Below are 12653 nucleotides of genomic sequence, written 5' to 3'. Positions count from 1 at the left end.
TGGCTCACCCCATTCTTCCATAAATACCTTCATGAGCTCCGGGAAGTACGATGGTGCACCATATCCCAGAGTGTTAATTTTTAATGTCTTATGCACGTAATGGACTTGACTGTAATTACGAGTCCCATGATACACAGTCACTGCTGGCAGGATGAAAAAAGATGACTGCAGGTCCGTGTCGCTCCACAATTAGGGATTGAAACATTGATCATTTTCATTCCCAGGAGCAGAGGAAACAGTTGTACGAATTTAAAGCGAAAGCTTCAACAGAAAGATGGGTAGTTGCAAGCCAATAAACATTGCCCTGCTATCTATTAAATTTAGACTTTGCAGCATCATCCTCCTGCATTGAATTAAACTGACTGAAACCTGGGCAGGGCAAAGTGGTTTTGACAAGCCTATGCTTACGTCCAGAATAATCCAAGTGAATAAGCATGTAGGCAGTGATGCAGAGAAAACCCAGGATAAAAAATTCTCCACGTTTTTTTCTTGGTAGTGCTATTTTTAACTTACGGATCCTTGTTTCTTCCTTACATGAAATCTTGAAGCTGACAGCATCCCTTTCAGACTTGAAAATGAAAGGAAGCTGTCTGAAAGAACAGCAGAGATGGGATTTTTAGGCCTGATCATGTTGGCATATCTTGGTGGGCAGATGCCTCCTCCTTTCCTGAGCCCAAATTGACTTTACTGAACAGTGCAGGGTTCTTCCCTATACCAGGTTTAATGTAGGATGAGGCATCCAAACCCTTGCACGAGTATAATTTGGATCCTGCTTCATCATCTGTCAGCTTTTCAGAGCATTGAATAGAGGTGGAAGGGATTTTAGATAAATAATTCTCTCTCTGAAAGCTATACTCCCGTATTCCTGGTGTCACAGTAGATTGTTTCAAAATCAGATTTTTAATTTCCTTTTGAAAGTGTGGTGGTGGCCTTTTTTGTTTGGTTTGGTTATTTTGTTTTGTGTGTAACTTATAAGGTACAGCTTTGGAAACCGTTGCAAAAGGAAAATCAGCCTGAATCTCTGCTCTTCATTCAAGTCACTGGCAACAGCTGCTCTGAATTCAGTGATGCAAAATCACTCCTGTACTGCACTTAATGTACTCAAGCTTAAATCAAATCCTAACATTTTCTACCAGGGCAAAACCCACATTTAAAACACAGGAAAAAAAATCTTTCACTGTGAGAGGAAATCAATTTAATCCGTTTATTATTTGTTTGTTTTTTCCCAGGCTTATATTTGGCACACTTTACCCTGCATATTATTCTTACAAAGCCGTGAAATCAAAGGACATCAAAGAATATGTGAGTAATGAGGTTTGTGGCTGTGCTGGGGGGTTGTTTTCTAAGATTGCTCCTCACCACATTGTAAAGGTGTTGCCTGTGTTCTGGGAAAGCTCATAAAGCAGTGCAAGGGGCAGACTGGCCTGAAGGTGGGCTGGTTGATTGCTGGGCACAAATGAGACTTGGGTTTTTGCTTCTGGCTCCTGTGCAGAGCTGATGTGCTCCTTGACAAATGTGTGCTGTTCCTCTGGTGGTGAGATATACAGCTGACTTAAAAGGCATTTGGCATCCTGAGCTTTGTGTGCTCTCCTTTGTTTCTGAAGAGCAGCATAAATCAAAGCCTTTTCAAAAAGCCTTGAAGCTTTAGCTGCTCATTCAAAACAAGGATAAGAGGAGGCAACTCCAAGTACATATGACTGAATCCTCAGACAGAAACATCCTTCCTTGCAGAGCGACCTATTTACAGGCAGGTCTGGAGCTGGGTGTGCTCTCTTTTTTCTTTTTGCTGAAAAATCTTCCCTGGGCCCTGGTTTCTAAAGGCATATGGGACAATCAGGGAAAGTGAAATATGGGAGAATCAAAAGCACTTGGATGCTGTTGGGGTCCTGTAGGATTTGTAGTGCTCTTCACAATCTGAACTCTGTTAACTTCATTGAACCCAGCTCAGTCTCCAGATCTTGACTCTTCAATCCTCTCAAGATCCCAGGGATAACAAGCCCATTTTCTCATCTGGATAACAGCATAGATGTCTATCCCATTAAATCTTTAGTGCAAGCTCAATCTGGGACTCATTGTGGCTGCTAAGAGTTTTGTTTATAATTTTCCTCCTTCAGAAGGTGGTTTTGGGTATTTTGAGAATCGTGTTACAGATCATAGCAGATACTTAAGGCAAAATGTCTTTGCAGCCCTTGCACAGCTGTGCCTCTCAGAGCCTGTACATGCTTTGCTTGAAAATGCTGAAGACATGCACAAGCATCTCCAAGCAGGGTCTGCCATTGGTACTTAACGTTTCCATACTCCCTTTCTGGAAGGTATTTTGTTGAAGGGTCCAATTCCTGTTGGAAATTTAATTGTAAGAGAGGAACTCGCATCAGACACTTGTGGTTGTGATGCAAATGTGAGAGCAGCTGATCTAAGACCTGGTCTGCCTTTACAATTGATTTCAGTTTAATGCAGCAGTTGTGGCAATGTATCCATTAAGGCCTGATTAAAAAAAAAAAAAAAAAAAGTAATAATTTACACTGACACAGGAGGATCCTTCATTTATTAGTCAAAACTTGTATCACTCTAATTTTATTCTGCTTGGTAATAGTAATTTTGATATATGTTTTAGGCTGATCCAAGCCCATCCACAGCAGGTCTTGGTTTGGGTTTAAAAGTTTTACTGGCAGTAAGGTCTGAGAGAGCCATGCTGGCACTGAGGCTCTGGGGAATCAGTTATGTAAAAAGTCTGGCAGAAACTTCCCTGGGAAGATGATGCTCTCAGGCATTTGGCAGTGCCATTATTGTTGTAACACTAAATATAAATATACACATAAATATAAATCCCAGGAGGGCAGTTATGTAGCAGAGGGACAGGTGCTTAGGGGATAATTCCAGTACCTACAGGGAGATGGAGACTACCAGTACTGTTCTCACTGTATTGGGGAGAAGATGGGGATATAGTTTCCAAGCTGGTGAGATCCAGATTTGTTGATGCCTCCATCTTCCATTCCCCAGAGCAGCACCTGGTGTAGGTGTCCCTCTTGTACTGTCTTCCCTCCAACCTCTCCTTAGTCTATTGCAATTATATCAGCCTTAGCTAACATGGTCCAATTCTCTAATTCATGGATTTTCATGGATTTTACTTCCTTAAGCTTTCTAACATTCCAGCAAAGCTGCTTAGGGATCTCCATTTTCAGATACACCTAATTAAACAACAGTTGTCAGTTAAATTAACAACCTTTGTCTGACCATCTTTTTCCATCCTAAGAAGAACCAATACTACATACATCAGAGCAGTTGAACCGTGCTTTTAAATGCCATTTAGTGCTCAGTGACAGAAATTCCCAAATTCCTGAATTACTTGAGGTACTACAGTTTATCTGACCAAGTCACCATCCCCAAAGACTGTTGCTGTGGTTCCAAAAGAAGCCATCCATCCATGGCAGTGGAGTTTCTGTAGCTGAACAGAGACAGCACAGCACATGTTCTCACTACCAGTGTGAGGTAAAACACTCCTCCCTAAGCCCCAGGCAAGGGATTTAAACTATTGCCCTTGTCCTTGTCACTGCACTGGGTGTGGGTTCGAGCAGGCACAGCCACTCCAGGGGTGCCCCCTGATTCAGTACATTGTGGTGAGTTGATTGTGCTCCTGAACCCTGGATTATGGGATGGGCTGTTACCTCTTTACCTTTTCCTGGCTAGAGATGTTATGTAAGTAATTACATTTTGTCTTAACTGGAGTTTGGCCAACAAATTATATTAACATTTGCTCTTAACATGAGCCAAGTGAGATTTTTAATGCCCTGTCATAGGGCTGCCATGCTGTACTGGCCAGTGGAGTTTCTGTAAGGACAGAGTCAGGCTGCTCTTCTTTTCCTGAGGCCAGTCCTAAAGGCCACAGTCACCTTCCCAAGGGCTGTGTAAATCTGACACGTGTTATGTGCTGAAGTGGGGCAAACTGGCACCTTCAAGTCCACAGTAATTGCTAAATACACAGCAGGGAGGGTGAGGGGGGTAAGAATTTTTTTTCCTGTGAGAGTTATTCTGTGCACTTGTGCCTGTAAGAGATAGTTTGAGACTGTTTTTGTTTACCAGGTCAAATGGATGATGTACTGGATCATATTCGCGCTCTTCACGACAGCAGAGACATTCACGGATATCTTTCTTTGCTGGTAAGCACCAGAGGGGAGAGGCTCTTTGGCATGAGATGAAAAGAAAATGGAAACGTTTACAAGGGGAAAAAAGGCACACAAAAGTGCACTGACTCCTGTACAGGGGTTCAGCAGCTTCGGGTGCATAGAGGGTTTGCGTCTGCAGGAGACATGCTTCCTTTCTCAGTGCTGTCACAAGAAAAACAAGAAAGAAGTGGAAGGGCTCAGTGGTATCTCATTAGTGGGAAATCATTACTGGAGTCTCAGGCCCTGCCTGTCATAGAGGCACAGCTGACTGCCCAGCTGGATGCTTGCAGAGGTCATCACATAAATAACAGTTGATTTAGCTACAGGCAGAGCTCTAGATGTGCCTGGCTGTATCCTACAGTAAATACAGAGACTGTGGATCAGGTACAAACAGCCCTGCAGCACAAGACTTTGTAGGTTGTTGTGTGGGTGGTTGCATCTGAGCTGTTTTGTCAGACCCGTTCTTGGTTAGGCTGGTCTGATGGAGGACAGTGACAGTCCACACTGATGTGGCTCTCTGGTGCCAGTGGGAGGATTCCTGGTGGCCTCTATCAGGATGAGAGCACATAAATACCCAGTTATCAGATTCAGTTCCTTTTGGATGCTCAGGTTTGGAAGTGTTTGTTGCTTGGTTGCCCTTTATAGTAAAGCCTTTCTACCAGAAACCAGTGAGATCAGTAGACTTTAGGATGAAAATTTAACTGTAGTGCATAGCCCTTACTTACAGCCTGTTCCTGCATAGCATGGCATGCCTTGAGTGAGTCCTCCAGACAAAGGAGATGAGGAGAACTTGGCAACATGTCAGATCTATTGAAAAGGAGATAAAAGACATTATTGTCTATCTAATTTTCATGCAGATCTACCTCCCTTGTGTTCATCTGGAGCTTTGTTGTTTTTAGAGGATGAGTTATGTGGTTCTGTCAGGAGGAATGGCAGAGGGCTTATCCAGCCTGTGAAATCAAGTGTGCTGTAGAGATCCTCATTGAGGTGGGAGAACAGCCTGGCACATTCATGCTCAGAGTAGAGCATTGCAGAGGCTGCTTGGGTCAGACCTGGGTGCTGGCTGGCCCAGCTGGCTTGTGGCAGTGCTGTGTGGCACAGCAGGAGCCTGTCTGAGTCCAGCTGGGCTGGTTCACAGCCACCACAGGTCTCTGCACTGCTCTTGCTTGCCCCTTCCTACAAAGGGTAGCAATTGTTCATCACACTGCTGGCAGCAACATGCCTGCCCACAGGAAGATGCTGCTGGCTGGCCAGTCTTGGCCTCTGGGCTTTGCCCCCCATGAAAAGTCTGGATAATTTAATCTCAGGATGTCCCTGGCTGCTTGTTACAGCTAAAGCATGTCCTGTTGTTAATGTCCTCCATATTTTGCAGCCCTATCTGAAAGTCGGTGCAGATCTGCACCTTTATGATGCTTGGACAACAAAGGTTCTTGTATTTCAGTTTCAGTCATGTAAGTGTTATCTTAAAAGCTGAAAGGCAGAGAGATAGGAAGTGCATAAATATATAAATGAAATGTTGGTTTGCTGGTTTGTTCTTTGCTCTCTGACAGTGACTGGGATACTGTGAAGGCAGCACCTGTGATCTTTGCATTTAGAAAGCTCCTTTTATCACACAGCAGAATCTCTTCCAGACCATTGAATAATGGTCCTGATAACCAAGCAAAGATTCGCCCACATGCCTTATTGAGATGTGTTCAAAACTGAGTCAGTATGCTTTAATCTTTAGATTCCTTGGTAAGCAAAAGTTGCCTTGAGCTAGGCTGGCAAATCCCTACCTGTGCTGAGCATCTCTAATTAAGGGCAGTGGTTAAACTGGGAGTAGACAGTAACCCTCTTTTTCTTCTAGGTTTCCATTCTACTATGAACTCAAAATAGCTTTTGTAGCTTGGCTTCTGTCTCCATACACAAAAGGCTCCAGCCTCTTGTACAGGAAATTTGTCCATCCAACACTGTCTTCAAAAGAAAAGGTAATCACAGGTGCCTGGGTCCTCTCTGGGTGGAACAGAACTATGGTGTGTTTATTCCAGTCCTTGTATCATTCATTTTCATGGAAGGATTGGGAGTTGCTGATTCTCTTCCTCTATCATTTGATCCCCTCCTTTTGGTTGGTGTTTTTGTTCTTTGTGGTTGTTGTGTTTTTAAATACTGGCATCTGTTCAGTGCACTCACACTTATTAACTCATCTTCGTGCAGTGGAGAAGTTGGGAGGGAGGGGGATAAAAATACCTCCTGAGCTGCTTTATATGTACTGGCTGATTATAGCTAGAGTGTTCTGTTGTGGCTGGATATAACAAATAGAGAAACTTGGTCTGGCAGCCAGGACTCCTCAACTTTGTTCCCAGCTCTGCCTAAAACATTGTACAGCAATGAGACAAACAGCCCAGGCAGTCTAAAATGGGCTTAGCAAGCACATGCCTGGCTGTGTAGTGTGGTGAAAAAAGGCAGGTAGCATATTGAGGTCCTGGGTTAAAGAATGTCTTGCTCAAATTAAGGATGCTAATTTTGGGAGAGGGATGTTACAGCTTGGATCATTTGCCTGCCTAGGAGATTCCTGTGGCTGTGAATGGGACACTGTCAGGCAGATCCATTTGGCTCATGTGAATTAATGGGCCAAGAACAGCTATTGGTCATATATCAACATGCAAACTGCTGGGTGAAAAACTGTTTTCTGCATTGGCAACTTGAAAGCTCTCTGTTTAGCCACAGGCAATGCAGGGAACAGTTGGAGAAGGAGAGTGGGGATCAATCCCCTGTCTTTGCTTCCCTTTGCTTGTGCTTCTCCCAAGTAGGGCTCATGCATTTTGAGTTGCCACCTCTTGCCTACAGGAAATAGGGAGAGCAGCCAGCAACTCCTCACAGCCTCCAGTCCCTACAAATGCAGCACATCCACCAGCTGAGTACTAGGATCACTGCCATCATTATCATCCAGACCCTAATGTCTTGAGGAAGGGAGAATAAGGGCAGGAACCTCCCTAATGGTTTCACTGTATACTGAGCAGCACCAAAGCCCGGAAGCTCTGGGCCTACCAATTCCACGGGCATCTGAAGCTGGGGACTGCCATGATGTGCAGAGATATCCCAGATATTTCTGAGACCACCTGTCCTGGACACAGGGCAGTGCAGCTTCAGCTGCCCAGTGTGATCATATGATTATTTTTAACTATGAGGCAATCCCGTTTGTCTTTAGAGTGCGTGGTTTGCAAATGGCTTTGGTCCATGCTGCTCAGGCAGATTTCTCTTGCTTCCAGGACCCCAACTTTGGGTCCCAATCTTCCACTTGTAGAATAAAGAGTTCCCAAGCCCTGCAATGGGAGTTACTGCCCCCAGCAAACTCTTCCTCTTTGCAAATGTTGGCTGTGAACTTCTCTCCAGCCACGGTGGAGGAAATGGGGGACATCTACCTCCATAAAGGATGACCTGACTCTACCAAGAGTTTGAGGCTGGGAGCATAAGCCTGAGCTTGTCCTTCTTGTGCTTTTTTAATTGTTTGTTTTGTTGTCTGCTCTGACAGGAGATCGATGACTGCCTCATCCAGGCAAAAGACCGGAGCTACGATGCCCTTGTGCACTTTGGGAAGCGGGGGCTGAACGTCGCAGCCACGGCAGCTGTCATGGCAGCTTCAAAGGTAATGGTGTAGGTCAGGATGGTGGCTCATTAACATCTCATCTGCATCCATTGCCAGCAGCAGCCACAGGGGGAGGATGGTGGGGGTAGGGATTCTCTCACTGATTTTGTATAGTGACCTATAATTTGTGTAGTGGCAGGAAGGAGGATGAAGTTCATGAAAACAAAAAGTTCTTCTGTGAGGCATACACGTAACATAACAGGTGCATAATTCTCTGCAGAGATGTTTATGGAAGAGTTAATGGGAAGTGCCAGTAGTTGCTTTTGGAGGATGAGTAGATATTGGAAGGGGGGGGGGGTTTCATCTGAAGGGGTGTATCCTGTACTGTCTTCCTGGCTAAGAGTCAAAACCAGAAAATAGCTGTTATCTGTTGTTCCTTTTCTTGCATAAAAGCTGCAAGGACTTGATAACTGCATTTTGTGGTCCTGCCCTCTGGCCATGGGCTATCATGGCTTAGAGTCGATGTGCACAGTGTGTTTTGGGGGTGAGGCTTGGCTACAACACGTGTTGCAAAAGGATAGTTAGAAACACATGGACAAGGAGGGTACTGGTAGTAGGAAAAACATGAGAATGGGAGTTGAAGGAAGATATTTTCCTCTGCCAAATGCTTTTCCTATGACTTCAGGCACATCACTTTAGTATGTCTTGGCCTTACTTTTTGTAAAAATGCATAATGCATCCTTGGGAGGCCAAATACCATAAAGTCTATAAAGCCTGTTGAGTGCAAGGTGCTACAGAATGGGGGAGTCCAAGGGGTGTGCCATGCTCATGGGATCACAAGGATATGCAAAACCCAAAAATTGCCTCCCTTTTCCCTGCCTAGCATTTTGCAGACTATGTTGTCAGGCCTGTCTTCTCCTGAACTGTTGTTCTTCATTAGAAAGGCTCTTCTAACCCAGGGACTGTGAGATAATCCAAATCTGGACTGAAACCTGGGATAAACGTGGAGCTAGGGCAGTGCATATTTCAAATGCCCAATGAAATAACATTTTTGTGATGCCTTCAGGACACTTAACACTTTTGCTGCTGCCATGTAAGCCTGAAGAAGTCACACTGGGACATAAATAGGCTCTAGGAATGCCAGTTTTGCTGCACTGCCTTTGCTCTGAGCCCCTTCCTACAAGGTGCTGCAGACTGTCTGTGCTAGAGCTGTTTTTAGGACACAGTGAGAAACTATGTGTGAATCCCAGAGGAATTCTGGCTCCTGTCTAGGTAGCTCCTGAATATGAGAAGCTCAACAGTAACCCAAACCCACAGTGCCAACCTGTTCCTCCATCAGGACTGCAACAGTGTCTGCATCAGCTGTTCAACTGGAGCCAACAGTCAGCAGCAGTTTTCCTTCCCACTCTTCCACTTTTCTGGTGTTTTTCTTAATAATCTCTCTGCCTTCAAATGTGGCTCCAGTGGCAATGGGGGAAAGAGGGAAGAGTCTCCATGGTACAAGGAAGCTGTTGTTTTTCATAGTTGATGAAACTCCCCATTCAGTGGTGGAAGAAAACAACTCAGTGACTCGTGGTATTGTTGTGTTGCACATCTGCCAACACAACTTGATAGAAAACTGTTAAGATACTGCAACCTGTAAATAGGCCAGAAGAGTCTGTCCTGCACACTACTTTGGGGAGGGGAAAATGATTTGTTAATAAGATTGAGAAGTTGTTATTGAATAGATTGATTTTTACAACAAAGCGAGGACTGTTCAAGTATTTCCTTCAGCCTTGACATTTAAATTACTCTGGATATGTGAGGAAAAATAGGACCCCTGGTTTCCTTCACTACTTTGGCTAGTGGCCTCCAGCAAGTTGTTTGTTTCTGTGTGCCTCAGGGTGCAGATCCAACAGAGTATGAGCCAATCTGACAGCCCTCCTCCTCCAAAATGGGGTAATGCTCCAGCTCCCAGTGTGCACCAGCACTCTGGACCTCCTCAGGTTATCTTTAATCTATCAGAAAATTAATCCTGAGAGAAAAAGAAAAGGATATGTTGTTTTGAGCCCACAAATGTATCTCAAGTGCCTGAGCCAGCATAAAGAAAAGGATTGAGCTGCATGGTGAGGAGCATGGCCAGAGGAAAGGAAAGCAAGATCATCCCTTCCTGGTCTTGGGAAGCAGATGGATTAGCTGTGCTGGTCATGGAACTACACCCCAATCCATTCCCAGTCTAATATCCAGGAATGGTTAAAGCAGCTTGTGTCCCTTGCCCTTCTGAGACGGAATGTGCCGCTGTTCTGGCAGGGAGAGCTGCCTGGTGTGAGTTTCAGCCTGGTGTGCTGCAGTGCAGAAGTGCTGAGCTGGGGTTCCTCAGGTGTTCAGGATGTGATTGGGTGGGTGTGGATGTGTCTCCGTGTAGCTGGCCCTGCTACTGTGGAGGGAGTTTTCCCAGAGAGGAGTGATACAGCAGGCAGGGGTGGGAACAGTTTCTGTTGCCCTGGTTTTCAACTGCTGTCAACTACATGTCAGCGCCCTTACTCGCTCACTTGAGAAGGTATAACTGAGCCAGATTATCCTGTGTGAGAGAAGTTTAAATGACTAATTATCTGGAAAACACTTTGAGCAGACAGATGCCAGACCAGACTGCGGTGCTGTCCTTAGGGGGAAGTTTCCAGGGAGGGAGGAAAGAGAATACTATTTCTAAGAATTACCATGGCTTTCCCAACGCCAAGGTTTAAGGGTATCCAGCCAGTCTGTGATAACTGTTGAGTGTAGATGGGAAAGGGAGCCTGTTCATTCGGTTTCAGCCTTTAAAGGATTGTGTTAAATTTGGAACCTACAGAGATGATGATTTATTCAGAAGCTCTGAGCTTCTGCAGCTTCCACGGAAAACATGGCTTTTACCAGCAAGTGAATGTGAGGATTATTTACTGCTTCACTTGGATTACTGGGTGAGGAAAAGATGCTTTTGTATGCAGAAATAGACCCTCAGACTTTGCAAATCAACATCATGCAGTGGCAATACACAGTGAGCTGCTGGGCTGAAAAGGGACTCTGTACAGATCTGTTTTCAGTAAATGAGCTGAAATCTAAAGTCTCCTCTACCTGGAGAACATGACTCACACTGTGCATAGCCCTGTCCTCTCCTTTCTGTCTGAGCTGTGATCCATTATGGTCTTTTGTCTTTCATGATAAGATCTTTGGGCAAGGCCCATCTCTTAATTCCTTTTATCCATCATATTGTTTTTATCCATTCTTTTTGTCCATCATATTTTTTTATCCATTCTGTTTATCCATCATCTTTTTATTCGTGCAGCACAATGTGTCTGACTCTCTGATTACCATTTGCGTGTGACAGGCTGCTGCTTACATATTTACTGCAGGCTAAGATGCTGCAAGCTGTGCACAGCCACAACTTCCTTATCTCTGATTCCCTGGCCCTTTCCTTTTTTTATCTTAAATATCCTATGGTTTCAGTTAGCCAGCTGCAGGCTTGTCCTTTCCCCTCCTCCTGCTCACTTCCCCTGCTCTGTTTTGTTTTGAAGCCACAGTAGTGCTAACGCTGGCACAAACCTGTGCCAGTTCATTTTACAGGCTAAGGAGCTGTCAGTGTCCCAAGCACCCCGAGTCTGCCCAGCTGGCTCACTTGGGTGTTTTCTCTCTCTCTGGAGAGTCTATTTTTGATGCTCACTAGGCAAACAGAACGTTGGATATCTGGTCTTATTACCCCTGCTAGGTACTCAACACAGATCTTTTCCCTGCCCCCAGCAGCTCACATCCCCACCAAGGAGCACAATCTCATTTGGAGCTCTAATCCTGTCCTCATCACTTGATGATTCTGTCACATGTAGTGGCTTCAAGTGGGTCAGTCCTAAGTGGTAGGATTAAATGACCAGGCAGTAAATCCTGCTGCTCTTTGTGTGTTTTCAATTAGTTCCAGCTAATTCAGCCATTTCCATTCCTGAAGAAGCCCTGGGCACTGACAACCACTGTTTTCCAGCTCACCTTGGTGGGGAGAAGAGGCGCAAGAAAGGAGCTTGCTTTTGGGTCACAGCAGAAGGGGAACAGTAGCAGCAGAGTTTTTACAGCCCCAGTTGTGGGGCAGCTGCAAAGCCTTGGCCAGGCAGTGCATCCATCAGATGGATCCTGGGCATAAGTGGGCTTTTCATTGCCATCAGTCAGGTTTCAGTGTAAGCAGCTGGGACACACATGGCTGCAGCAAGGAGAGGCACCAAAGGCTTGGAGGCAGCACCAGCCTTCTCCAGTGCACCTGTATGTACTCCCTTGCTGTCACCACCCTCCCAGCACTTATCCTCACCTGTCACCTTGAGCCTCCTACCCCTTTGCCATGTCCCCAGTCCCCAACTCTTCTATCCCTGCTGGCCTTCCCAGAGGCTGCCCAGCTCTGCCATTGCCTCCTTTTTTTCTACAGCCCACACTTCACCAGTTTTACACTCTTCCCAGCTCTCTCACTCTCTCTTTCAAGCTCCTGGGTATCCCAGATCCTGTTTGGATTATTATTCCCCACCCTTTACAAACCAATTCTGCCAAACAGTCCAACATCTTTCCCCACCTGAAGACAAATCCTGCTCCCAACCACTTAACCATCCCCAAGCTGCAGCCTCAACTCTGCTTTTCAAAGGAGATCTGGAGAAAACATCCCACTGCCAACAGATCAGTGTACTCCAGAAGTTTCTGAAAATGTACCTTCCCCTGCCTTTTTCCTGTCCTGCTGTGGGTAAGGTGGCAGAGCACCTGCTGCTGTGGCCCGTTGCGTGCCCGCTTTTACACAGGGGAGCGGGGCACGGCGTGGTGCTGGCAGTGGGCACAGAGCCTTGGCAGGAGAAGATAAATGAGGTGGAGGGAGCAGGCACGCATGACTGATGTCAGTGAAAAGCCCATTTGTGCCTAATAAGTCTGAGAAACAGTCCGGGAGCCTT

General features: G+C 45.5%; 1 protein-coding gene across 3 annotated transcripts in view; it reads left to right on the top strand.

Moving 5' to 3' along the window:
* REEP1 (receptor accessory protein 1) overlaps positions 1-12653 on the top strand; it is a 67300-nt gene that overhangs the window by 25878 nt on the left and 28769 nt on the right. For all 3 annotated transcript variants that reach the window (XM_082282200.1, XM_082282199.1, XM_082282201.1), the window contains exons 2-5: positions 1230-1302; positions 4081-4157; positions 6010-6130; positions 7675-7788. In XM_082282200.1, the coding sequence (XP_082138326.1) occupies positions 1230-1302; positions 4081-4157; positions 6010-6130; positions 7675-7788 (385 nt within the window). The remainder of the gene's footprint in view (positions 1-1229; positions 1303-4080; positions 4158-6009; positions 6131-7674; positions 7789-12653) is intronic.

Source organism: Coloeus monedula (genome assembly GCF_965178545.1).
Source record: "Coloeus monedula genome assembly, chromosome: 5".
Lineage (NCBI taxonomy): Eukaryota > Metazoa > Chordata > Aves > Passeriformes > Corvidae > Coloeus > Coloeus monedula.
The sequence above is the reverse complement of the archived record's forward strand: the minus strand, read 5'-3'. Positions and strand labels throughout refer to the sequence as shown.